Below are 13,585 nucleotides of genomic sequence, written 5' to 3'. Positions count from 1 at the left end.
AAGATTTGTGATCTTGGTCTATCATCAATGTACTAATTTTAATGGGTTTGTGAGTCACAGATGCTTAAAAAAAGCTGAAAAAGGCATTTCCTTCCATGAGATGAGATGTAGCAGGTGATCTTTAAAAGGGGTTTTTAGTCTCTGGTGCACAAGGATGAGAATACTAGCACAATAGCTTGCCTGCAGTATCACTTCTTATGAAATACTAGGAGAGTAACTGTATCTATGGCAGTTTTCACAAGATCCATTTAAAAAGTCAAATGAATGAGTCACTTTGATGTGACTGATTAGCTGAAATTATTAAATTAGATTGTAAATTTACACTCCCTCTGATAACAGAAAATTGGAAAATTGGCCTAATTACGTTAGATCTGTGCAGAGGTGCTAAATTGTTGTGGCTCGAGCTTGTGGGTATTTCTCTCTTGGATATTTTCCGTCTCTCAGCATGACTTCATCTCGCTGGAACGTGAGCATGGACCCGCTTGTTCCCCTCACGTCTCTCTGATTTACCCTTCGTGAGTATATATATCCATCAAATTGGACACCAGAGCCATTATGGACAACTCGGAACACCAAGACTGTTGAAGAACTCCCCAGTAAAGTACAAAACATGACGAGGCCCCTTCGGCTGTTTCATACCTAATGCTGGTGCAAGGTTGGGATGTAGGCTAAGTCTCTTTCATTAAACTGCCTGCCAGAAAATGTTCTCTGTATATGAAAACCTAATATAGACAGATCAAACCAGACAGCGGTTGAACAAATCTGTGACATAAACCTCACCTGCACGTATTGACAGCATTAACTTGAGTAAATGTCTGTAGGTGCATACAAATGAGTCTTGCAGGCATGACCAGTATTATAGAGCCAAGAACTTTAAAAGCATGGTAAACACGAGAGAAAACGCTGACACAGTAGAGTGTAGCTGCATGCTTAAACACTTTTTGTAAAATATCTAATGCATGTATCCATCTAACATATTTGAACAATGATTAAAAGATGAGCAGATAGTCAGGAAACATTGATAGTTGTCAGGGATATGAAGGCCTTATTTTGGATAAGAATGTAATACAATAAAGTGTGAATGCAAATATACATTAATGCAATAAAAATTAACTTTGTGTTTGAAGACTTTGTGTTTCCTTCAGAAAGTTTTTGATATTTACTTCGATGGCTAGAACAAGAGGACATCGGTATGCTTTTTTTTCGTGTGTTTGCATCCTGTGTGGATGTAACATCTCCCACTGCCTTGATAAATGGCTTTAAATGGAATTTCTCTTATGGCATCACGTTATAATACACGGTGATGTTAATTTATCATTATTGAGTGAAATGATTGTGATCTTGGGGCATATCACTCACCCAGCGGTCTTATTACTCAGTCTGTGCACTCTGGTGAGTCATGGAAAGGCACAAGTAAATGCGTGTGTGTGCGTGCATGTGTGTATGTGATTACATCACAAGTGTTCCAGTGCTTATAGACAGCACGTCCCTTAATGAATTTGATTTGTGTTGAGTTGTGTGTCCCTTCCCTCAGCCTTTGCCTACATGTATATTTTCCTTGGCCAAAGAGGCTACCACATGTCTAAAAACCTAGTCGTCAAAGGCCATAATCAGAGGATCATCGTCAGCAGATTCCATGCCCTTCAAAATTTGAACATTTTATGGAGATTGTAAGTCTGAGTTTTGCATTGTGGCTTTTTTTTTCATCATTTCAAAATGCCTCTGCTTAGCTGGAACATTACTCCCGTCCTGGTTGTCTAGGTGGTAGTTCTGAGTGCAGCTGGGAGACTCTCCCTTCTGTGCCGTGTTTTTCACAGAAATACAATCTTAAACCCAGCTGTTTGCCTGAACTACATTCTGCTTTCCTATTTCAACGTAACTGTTAGCGCTTCAGTACCGAGAAATGGTCACGCTCAGAGTTTTGCGGTCCGGTACCATTAGTGTGTCTCCACGTAGGACCAGACTGCTGAAGTTCCTGGTTTCTCGGGGGAAGATAAAGGGGGCTGGATATATCCTCCATTCTCAGAGTGCTCAATTACAGCGATATCATCCAACATGCTTGAACAGCCATGATATGGACCCTGTAGTGGCAGAAGCTGCCACTGTGGACGTGAACTCCTTTAAGTCACAGTTTCTGTGCGCGTGTGCATGCTGGAAAGGGAGAGAGAGGGACAGAGAGAGTTGGTTTATTACCATAAAGTATGTTGAAAAAGATTTTTGTTGGATTACGTGGCAAATGTGATTCACCAAAACACCGAACGACATGCATAACCTGGAACATCTTGATGTGAGACTGGTCAGGAGACCGTTGGCACACAGTCGAACGTTACTGGTCTGGAAGCACACAGTCTAACGTAATTGGTCTGGAGGCAAGCGGTCTAATGTGATTGGTCTGGAAACTCATTCATTCGTTCATCGTAGTCTTGTCATATCTACCTTGTAAATTGTCCAAGAATGACTAAGGAATATTGTCATATGACACAAAGATATTTGCGGCCTGCATTTTGCCATACTGTCATAAGTGTGTCAGTGTGAAAGTAAGCCCTCACTAGACTCAGCACTGTGATGCTGTATGATAAGTCCCCTGATAATGCTCCAGACCCCAAAAAACATGACCCCTGGTGCTTCAGGTGTCATAGGTCATAAACAAGACCATTAGAATTATTGCATCGTCGCCGCGAAGTGAAGGACCGACTTTCAGAGTTCCAGTCCAGATCACTCGCCCGCATAATAACTGCCTGACAAAGAAAGTGTTGCATCTGCATCGTTCATTTTTATCACGGTGTCTTCTACAGTTCCCCTTTTTAGAGATGACTGACAGTCTCACACTGGAGGATTCTTGCTTGTGCGTAAACTGTGAAGCATCAAAGCACAGTGGCACATTCTCATGGATTTCGTGCCAGTTAATTGTTATTCGTGAGATGTCATTTAGGTAACAGGGAAGAATGCCATAGCCAACATGTTGAAATATCTGAAGAATCTTGAGAATATTAAGAATAGTTTGCAAGTATGATTTATAGATTTATACCAAGTGTGGGTTGAGTTTTTTTTTGTTTTTTTCTTTTCCTTAGTTTTCCATTGTAAGTAATCAAATATTCATTTAGAAGTAACATCAAAACATCTGCCACTGACAAAAGGCCATATCTGTATTTTTCAAATTAGTATTTATATTTTTTAGAAATGTTAACCAAAGTGCTGTAAAGGTTTAATATTACAATTAGGCTTAGGGTTGGTATTATAACCATCATAACAGTAAAAGCTAGATCTGGAAAAAATAACACTGTAAAATAGTTACAACTGCTACAGTGCCAAAATAGAGAGATGTGTCTTCAGCATTGACTTAATAAAATATCTAAAGATTTAGCCATCCTAATATGGAAAAGCAAGTTTTCCAAACAGTCAGGGCAGCGAAGGCAAAGACAGTAACACCTCTGCTCCAGCTTAGACCTGGACATCTCCACAAGTGTCAGTCTGGCAGATGTAGGAGCTTTCAACAGAAAATGAACCTGCAAAATCCCTGCAAGGAACTGTGTCATTCCAGGCTTAAAAACTGCAGTGACATTGTAAAATCCTAAATTTCACTGGAAGCCAGTGAGGAAACACCAGGGCTGGCAGTATTGAATCGTATTTCCTTCTCCTGGTTAAGACACTGCAATGTTTTGAAGAATAGAGACGGAGAGACAGCTGATCCTCACCCATGTGTAAAGAATTACAGTAATCTGTCTCAGGAGAGATAAAAGCATGAATTACCTTTTTAAAATCATTAAAAGAAATGAACCTTTATCCTAGCTAAAACTCTTAGCAGAAAGAGAGTATTTTTACAACAGAGCCATCAGCAGTCACCCCTAATTTCTTTCCAAATGATCTCTTCTGGCAGGTAATAGGACCAAGAGATGTTACATGCTTGTTGTTCAAAAGATCAGGTTGTCCGAACATAACTACATCAGTTTTAGTTTCATTCATACTGAGACAGTTTAGATTCATCCATCCTTTTATATCATTCAAACACTGTAATGAGCAGGCAGATTCAGAGTTGAAAATGAGATATGTGTGCATTGTCAGCATAACGATGGAGTGAGATTGTATTTTAAGACCATAATGAACACATATAAAACAATAAAAAATTGGACCCAAGATTGAACCTAGGGAACCCCACGACTGAGTGAGCGAGTGGATGAAGAATCCTCACCAATATACACTATCATCCCAAATACCTTGCTCAAGACGAGATAGTAAGGTTGCGTGATTGCCAGTGTCGAGCTGTGTCCAAAGCCATGAGTTGCAACAATACCAATATAAAATAACCCTCAGAATCAACATTTTAATAAATCATTATGAACCTTAAAAGAACAGCTTCAGTGCTGTGAAATGTTTTTAAAACCATTAAAAATTCAGCTGTGAATGCTTTTATTTTAATAAATACAGCTTTCTCTAAGCCCTTTGAAATTAAAGGTTACTTGGAGATCTGTCCCTAGTTAGAAAGAACGGAATGGTCCAAAGATTTTAAATATTTTTTTAAATAAAAGGTTGTACTGCAGTAGTGGGGCATGTTTAAACGCAGCTGCAACACAGCCTGTCGTGAGCAACTTGTTTATCAAGGCAAGAATATTACTCCCCGCAATACCAGAACCCCCTCCAAAGGAACAGGGCGGGAGGATGCCGTCCGACGGACAGGAGGTGGGCTTTACATGGCAAACGACCAATGCAGCCAACGCCTGAAACGGAAACGACACACAGGAGGGACAGAGGCATCAGGAGCTGAATGTAAGCTAGATGATAAAATTGTGTCAATTTTATCGACAAAATATGAAAGCAAGAAATAGACGATGGAGTACAGCATCAGTATCGCCAGGTTTTACAATACAGTTAAGGACATAAAAAAAACCTGGGGCCTGTGAGAGCTATTAGCGTCTCAGTTAGAAATATACAGAGACTTTTTCTGGTAGTTTAGCAAACACTCCTGTGGAAAACTCGGGGAGACATGAAGCCTATCTTTCCCCCCTTTCTTCTCAGCTAGTCTGTATATTCTTCTAAGAGCATGGGTAGCATTGCTTAACCAAGGCTGCTTTACTGATTTAATGTGTTTTTTTTTTCCCTGAACAGAGCAACAAAGTCTAAAATATTAATACAGACCGAGTCAAACTTGGTAAAATAAAATAAAATAAAAGCTCTTCACTCAGAACTGAGGTACCCTTCCAAAAAATGCAACACCTTTAAAGCAGCAGAGAACTGTGCTACCGTTAATGGAGCAATTGTGCACACATACACAAAGCCTGGAGTATTACTAATTTTATCCCCAAGACAAAGTGGCATGGTAAATATAACAGGGAAATGACAAACAAACTAATTTCACTAATAGTAACAGTTAAACCATTAGATACCAGAAGGTCCAGTGTATGCTCATTTTCATGTGTGGGACCACCCACTGACTGACTGACAGGTGAACGCATTAAGATCTAGAACGTCCTGAATCAGGGGTGTAGATTTACAACATGCATGTATATAAAAAGCTGTATCAAAAATGTATAATTTGGTATTATTCCTGCCAAGAAAAATGCAAAATTGTGAATAAAATTGTTATTTATTATATTAAGGTTTTGGATACACAATACAGGAGGGGAATTTTTATTTTCATAGCTTTAATCCAAAACTACAATATGACACAAACAGGACTTGGCAACAGTGAAAAGCAGCAACCTTAAACACAAGAGACCTCCATCCCCGCCAGTTGTCCGAGCGAAGATAAAAAATTATGTTCACGAGGAAGCATTACAAATACTGCATTCATAACAATGTCCTTGTCTTAAACAAAGGACAAATTATAACAGCTTGTTGCATGTTTGAAATCTGTTTCCTAACCAGCAGGTTTGCAGCTTAATCAACTCATGCTGTGAAAGTTTGACCTTTGGGTCTATGGCTTAAGACGTACAGTACATATTATTGTACAGCCATTACCCATTGCAAAACACCACAAAGTCACCAATCACTGTTTTAAACAGAACTTGTACTCAGGTGTGTTACAGCTCTCAGTTGAAACAAGGTTGTGTCACCTTTTCAAAGCTTGGCAATCCTGTCACTTTTTGGTAGCTGTTTCAAAAATCACATCAATTACTCAGTCAAGTCGAGCACTTGCAAAGCCGTAATTTAGCTTAAAGGGCATTAAGCATTTTGAATGGAAAGGCCCAGCACTTCTGAAACAACTTCTTGATCGCTCGTGGTGTCGGTAATGTCAGTCATTGCCGTCACGCTCCGATGCAAAGCGGAACGTATATGAATCGAGAAGGTTGCGAACGTGCATGCGCAGCAGACATTTCAGCATAAACAGTGAACTGCTTTGACGGAGAGAGAGACGTCCGTGGAGGACAGGAACGGACCTCGGGGACTGAGCAGCGCCGATTTGCTGCTGCCGGTGGGAATGACGGTGCCGGCAGAAACGGCGTGTGCGGCTGTAGGGCCACATCTGGTTAACAGTAACAGATTAACAGCAAGCTGGGATCGGCGTGTTGTGTGGCATGCCTGCTCTCTTCCAGCCCGGTGTGTGTGTGTGTGTGTGTGTGTGTGTGTGTGTGTGTGTGTGTGTGACAGAGAGGGAGTAATTTCCATTCACACTGTGGCAAAGGTCAACAAGCATGGGAGAGTACATTCCACATCATGGCTTTCTCTCCTTTATTACAGATGAACTTTCAAGTCCCTGGCGGATATGATTAAATATCCACTTCTTCTCACCCCCGTCTCCTTCTCGTCTCCTTCCCGCTGAGCTGTTGCTCGGGTTTTCTCCCGTTTTACGCGAGGGAGACCAAACGGCTCAGCATTAGCTCACAGTCTCTTGCCTGTGTGAGTCACCAGTGTGGTTAACAGTGACACGTCTGTCGTCACGCCGTACCTGCGATCCGATTAGAACTGTGGTGCTGGGGGGGGGGGGGGGGGGGGGGCTTGTTATAGGAGTACCTACATACCGCAGCTGTGATAGAGATCCAGACGCAGACGCTGCCCGCGTTCCCGCTCTCCACCGGGCCGTCATTAGGCAGGGACCACCACTGCCCCCACTGGAGTGAGCTCTACAGGGGCCTGACACATCCAGTCGGGGGGGGCAGCTTGTTCTGTCAGTGCGGTGTGATGTAGCCCACACACACACAAGCCGCAGGATGATCGCAGAGAAGGCTCTCTGTTCACCCACGTTATAGGTGGGTTGTGATCGAGACTGGTAGTGCAGAGAAATGCATTATGATCAGTTAAATAACAGTAGCAGGTGGGACCTGATGTGGGATTCTTTATTCCGAATTGCTCAGTATTCAGAGGGGTGGGGGTGGGGGGGGGGGGGGGGGGTGCAGACTACAGTGAAAGTGAGTAAAATGGTCGCCCTATTTACATGGCCTTTGTCGTCAGTGAGACCTGAGCGGGCACTTACCTCGACAGCATCAGTGGGTATTCGGAAGGTGGCCTGTCTCCCGGATCACATTCCTCCGGACAATCAGAGGAAGAACGTGTCGCTGACATTGTGCGTGTCCTGCAGGACTCTGGAATGTGATTCCCTCTCTTATTTTCAGTTTGTCTGGGCTTTTTCTTCATCTTCCCTTTTACACCTACCACAGATGTGTGTGTGTGTGTGTGTGTGTGTGTGTGTGTGTGTGTGTGTGTGTGTGTGTGTGTGTGTGTGTGTGTGTGTGTGTGTGTGTGTGTGTGTGTGTGTGTGTGTGTGTGCGTGCGTGCGTGCGTGCGTGCGTGCGTGCGTGCGTGTGTGTGTGACTATGAAGCTCTCCACAGGATAATGTTGTACTGCCATCTGTTGCCAGCTCTTCTTCACACATTCTCCACAGCCTGAGCGGTTGGCCTCAGCGTTGGATTCCTGCTCCTGCGTGGTTTTTTAATTGGGCTCTGGCCCGGGCTGACACGGCCGCGGCGAACGCCGGCTCGTGCGGAAAACCCGTTCGCCCGCGTCTGTGCACTCGTGTCACAGCGTTGCATCAGAACTCAACTGAGGTCTGCGTGTCTCCCGTGCCTGCGAATCGTCTCCGTCAACCCACGGGCCCCGCCAGGGGAGACGGCCTTCCCTAATGTAAGATCTCACATCTAAAGCGTCAGTGATACCGGCTTTAAACGTCTCCGACGAGGGGCCAGGGAAGGAGTTTTCAGCCAATCGGATGACTCTGTGAGATGGGGCTTATTACAGTAATGGATCAGCGGTTAGAGCGTGATGGGGGTGTGCGCAACGGCTAAAGCTGAATAATTTAAGCTCTGTTTCGTCCCACTGAACTCAAAAAGTCACTTCTGCTTCCGGAAGAATCCATGAATAAGTAACAGTTGTGAATAGCCCTGCAAAGGCGCGTTTACTTACTTATTTATTTGTTTGCGTGTTTGTTTTTGCTGGATGAAATATTGAAAAAGGTGTTTAACGGCACATTTGTGTCGCGGGCGCATGGAGACGAACGGTCCATATGGAGGCGGTTATTCCATGCGACAGCCACAGCTGGGCTTTTGGACGGCATCGTGTGTCGGGAATTTTCAGAGGTTTGACAGCACTGTAGATCCACACACACACATACCCCCCCCCCCCCCGGTTATGCTATGCAGTAAAAGGCAGAGGTGCAGTAGCAAGCGCATTTATGACTGCTACGTCTCCTGTGACTTGGGAGGTGGCCCACGGCTCTGTCGGCCCGCCATATCAGCAGAGGCTCTAAAGGCCCGATCGCCCGATCCGACCGCTTATGGAGAGTGACTCCAGGGTGGAATAATCTGCCTTTATCTACTTTTACACTTTTACGTTTCCTAGATTTCATTTTAAAAATTTTACTTGAGACCTTGAGAGGCTGAAGACTTTCCCTTATCACGTCTTTCCTGGGTTCTTAAAAAATAAACAGCTGTGCATTATTCGTAAAAGTGATTAGCATTCCACAATTAAGCTAATTGCCACTTAATTATAGATCACTGCTGCTCTAATATTTGAGTATTGGAATCTTTATTACAGTTTTCATAAACAATCATGTCATCAGAAGTGCATGCTGTAGTCTCCTGAGTGATCCAGGTGTGCTGTACGACCCCTCACCTTGCATTTCCTGCTTGCTCTCCTTCCCGAGTGTTGATTGGCCAATATGTATGTGGAGTGGGTTTCGCAAGTTCCCGGCACTGTAATTAAGCCTACCTGGCATCATAGGGCTTTGATTGCCTTCACGGGCGTCCTGGTAGGCTGGCTGGAGCAACCATATGGGTAAACCGGGCTGATTACTCGCATTTGGTCCTTAAAAAGAGGTGATTTTGCTAGCCCGCCCCATTCCCAACCCCCTTGAAGGCTTGGTGAACAAACAACCTATTTCTGGTGGAGAATTATACAGTCGTGTTTGTAGCTTGGCATCAAGAGAAGCGCTGGCGAAAACGACAAAGGAGCCAATGGGATATTTTGTTGAATTCTAAATCGAGGCTTTGTTGAGGGCCTTCTCGATTGGAACTCTGTACTGGAACCTTTCAAGAAATGTACGGGTTTTCTTCAGTCCTGCAACCATGCTCTTGTTTTCGGTTCTTTAGCCCGATGAGAGGAAGCCTTATTCACTACTGTTTGGCACTTTAGATGTCGTATGACTGTCTTTTGGGGCAGGCATCTGCTGTGTTGTGGTGCTCGTTAAATGAAGAAAGAATCCGTCTGGAGATGTATTTGTAAACACTGCACAGCTGTATCTGTTGGCGTGCTCTTTAAGCACACCTGGAGAGGACCAATGAGACGCCGGTATGGAGCTGAATGTGGAGTAATTTGGAGGGAAAATTGTCTTTGTAGTTTTGATATTTCTTAACCAGCTGAACCACAGTTGGCCAAATGTCATGTGGGCTTGACCATGAAAAGGCTTTTCACTTGATCCGTCTGCTGACCTCGTGGTGCGTCTGGGGAGGCGTCCATCATGCATCGGTCCTCTGGCATCCGATAGTCATCAACTCTTTCAGCTGCAGGACAGAGCAGCATTCTGGCTGGACGATGCTGTTTGGGTCCCTTTTCATTCCAGCTTCTGATTGGATGAGGCTGATTATCACACAGATATGAATGAGTCATCTTCTGACATTTCACAGAAGCCTTAAGTAGCCTTCAAGAAGCCACACCCACATTGTGTTAGCTTTGCTGTGTGTGTGTGTGTGTGTGTGTGTGTGTGTGTGTGTGGGTGGGTGGGTGGGTGGGTGTGTCTAAACACAATGAAAATGCATGGGAAAACAGTTGAATATACACATTTAATAGTACTCCTAGGTAATGTGACTGGTTCAGGGAATTTTTGAGCAGCGAGCGGTCTTAATTATAGTGGAGCAGAGTGCTGTCAGTTTGGGGTGGTGGAGGTCTGGCTTCTATCAGCAGTGTTTCACAAATGCTCTTATCCAGAACAACTTGCATATTTATAAGTATGATGGTAAGTGTGCTCGCTGGGATTCGAACCCACAACGTTGGAGTTGGGTCCACCACTCCCTACCAGCTCAGCCCGATATGCATTTGTACAGTTTAAATTCAGTTATTTAAATGAATAACGAAAAGACTATATGAAAAACTGTAGTCAGTATGCTGGAACTGTGCTGAGATATTACAGATATGATATTACAGATATTTTTTTCTCTTGTAATGGATATTATTTTGTCTGTGTAGTTTTAAAGGACGATAACTGAAACCTTATTCATTTTGAAATTTGATTAGTTTAATGTTATCTCCTTTAATATAAACAAAAAATGATTCACTGCAAATGAATAAAGTCATGATTTGATTTTTGTTTTCCTCCATACAAAAGTCATTCCTACTTCCTCTTGCATTTAATAGGAGCGCATTAACCTAACTTTCGGCACAGTCGCATAGCAACAGCACCATAACGCACCGTTTGGTCAATCGTAGCTCTGGACCGTGGGTAGCTCTGCGATCCGGGCGTTCCTGGCATTTCCAGATCTGCGGACTTGTCTGGATGACGCAGGTCCAGAGAGTGGCGCCTCGGCGTCCGTCCGTTAAAGAACAAAGCGAGCGTTTCTTTGAGGCGATCGCTTAATCTGCACGTTGAGCGTGTTTTTATTTTTTCTCCTCATCAGTCATCAACATCTAAGGCTCATCTTTTATCTTCCTGAAACGTCAGATCATACCTTAAGCTATCCATACCTTCTGGCTCCAAATTGCAGGGTTTTGTTTTTGTTTTTTTGTTTGTTTTTTTTTATCTCCGAGCAGTTGCCTTGCCAGCAGGAGACCTTTTTAATGGTGGCCAGCGGACTGCTGTTTGTTTCTTTATTTATTTATCGCACTGTAAATAAAGAAATGACGCTGCCTCCAGCGGCGCTGTGTTAACGGTGGACGGCGAGGTGGTGTCATGGCGAGGGTGGTAGGGTGGTGGGGGGTGGTTGGAGCGGATGGAGTCCGTGGGCAGTCCGGCCCCTTCGCCTGGCCTGGGCTCCCATAGCCAGGTCTGCATCATTTTCGTGCTTAAATGGATTTATGGTGAAAGCTGCATGTTCTAATGAGATTCCTCTCCCTTTTACATCCTCATCCTCTGTTGCTCCTGTACTCACTCATACATTCGTTCGCTTGATTCACTCCATATTCTCTCTCTCTCTCTCTCTCTCTCTCTCTCTCTCTCTCTCTCAGGTACCAGTTGCCCATCAGTGAAAACAGAGGGTTGTGCATGATTGAAATAGCTGCAGCTAATGGAACTGCTAATCGACGGCAGAAATATGTATCCAAACCCACGGCGGAGGTAAATCCAATACAAACACCGATTGCTTTCGCACTGGGGAGATTCTCGCGTATGTAGGGACGAGAGGTCATTTGTCGCGGTGGGCTCACGCAATGCAGTCATGCTCTCAGTAGATTGTGTGAGAGAGCCATATTACTTCCTGGCGGGTATAGATTGATGTGGAGCGTATCAATTAGCAGACACTTTGTGTGCATGCCAGTCGTGGAGAGGCTGGTTGATTTGTAGCATACACCCTGGTTGTGTTAACAAGGGAGGTCAATACGTGCATCTCACTTTGGTGACTAATATGATGGTATATTGAAATCAAGCATTATATTCAATTCCACTCACTGAGCAAATAATAATAATAAAGATAATAATAATTGGTCGGCTGTATTGAGCCTCATTAATAGGATGTGTAGAACAGCCACGCCAGATACAATCTGCAGCTTTCTAGTTCCATAATGGAGAATTAATAGTAACATGCTTCACCATAAAAATGTTTGTGTGGTGTGGAAACTATTAAAGACAGTCCAGTATCTTATCCCTTACAAGATTGTTTGCAAGTTGTAATTCGCACCTAATCCCTTATTCATACCCAAGTTGTAATTTGTACATAATCCCTTATTCATACCAAAGTTGTAATTCATACCTAATACTATCATACGTTTCATGATGGTAGCACCTTAACCAGAAAAAAACAAAAGATTCCATCACCATGACACTGATGTTTGTTTATTCAACTCTTACTGAAGCAAACAAATTAGCAAGGCTGCATTTTTAAGTAATCCAGAAGTGCCCAGTGAAGATCAGATTACAGTCTGAGCTGCTACAGTCTGAGCTGCTACAGTCTGAGCTGCTACTACAGTCTGAGCTGCTACTACAGTCTGAGCTGCTACTACAGTCTGAGCTGCTACAGTCTGAGCTGCTACTACAGTCTGAGCTGCTACACTCTGAGCTGCTACTACAGTCTGAGCTGCTACTACAGTCTGAGCTGCTACTACGGTCTGAGCTGCTATAGTCTGAGCTGCTACTACAGTCTGAGCTGCTATAGTCTGAGCTGCTGATACAGTCTGAGCTGCTACAGTCTAAGCTGCTACTACAGTCTGAGCTGCTACTACAGTCTGAGCTGCTATAGTCTGAGCTGCTGATACAGTCTGAGCTGCTACTACAGTGTGAGCTGTTGCAAAATGAGACAACTGACATTTTACATCAGTATGACTGTACAGCACCCCCACAGCACCCCCACCCCACCCCAATGGTTCTGCATTTCTCACACCACATCAGCACATCTTATTCCTGTTGCCCCGCATCTCCTGCGATCACACGTAGCCTAGCCTGGCTGTGGGCTCGAGCATTAAGACGTTTGCCTCTGCTCTGACCTCTGCGCATTCTCCCTCGGCCACAAGACCAGGGGAACAGTCGTTAAGGCCTTTGAAAGTCCTTCTAGATCTCTCTTTCGAAAACAGGAAAGTGTGACTTTTAAATGTTTGGCTGGGTTGGTGGTGGGTAGACACAGCTATGCTTCCTGTAAGGCATTGACGACTTCGTTTGTGCTGAAGTTCCCAAAAGGTGGGATGTGCTGTGGCAAAAAGCAGTTGCACAATTGGGTCTCCTGTTATTCCAGTTGTGTTCTGAATAAACCTTGAACTTTGAACCATGAGGGCTTTTCTCTTTGGAAAACCTACACAACAAATCGCTCGTTGTCAGATCTTTTTTCTACCATAGAATGTTTAATAGAGTGAATATGACTAAAACCAAATAGAAAAGTTGATATTTTGCTGTTGAAAACATGGACTCAGTGGCTTATATGTAAATGAGAGAAACAATGGCAGAGATGATATATATGAGAGAGAGAGATAGGTGGGGGTCCACTGCTGACCGAGCTTTTAATGTTGATTAGTGTCTGT

At 43.8% G+C, this 13,585-nt stretch overlaps 1 protein-coding gene across 3 annotated transcripts in view; it reads left to right on the top strand.

Moving 5' to 3' along the window:
* LOC143518154 (protein eyes shut homolog) overlaps positions 1-13,585 on the top strand; it is a 64,311-nt gene that overhangs the window by 24,361 nt on the left and 26,365 nt on the right. For all 3 annotated transcript variants that reach the window (XM_077010637.1, XM_077010641.1, XM_077010645.1), the window contains one exon: positions 11,588-11,696. In XM_077010637.1, the coding sequence (XP_076866752.1) occupies positions 11,588-11,696 (109 nt within the window). The remainder of the gene's footprint in view (positions 1-11,587; positions 11,697-13,585) is intronic.

The sequence above is a fragment of the Brachyhypopomus gauderio genome, chromosome 1 (genome assembly GCF_052324685.1).
Source record: "Brachyhypopomus gauderio isolate BG-103 chromosome 1, BGAUD_0.2, whole genome shotgun sequence".
NCBI lineage: Eukaryota > Metazoa > Chordata > Actinopteri > Gymnotiformes > Hypopomidae > Brachyhypopomus > Brachyhypopomus gauderio.
Note: the sequence above shows the minus strand (reverse complement) of the source record. Positions and strands in the feature narration are given on the sequence as shown.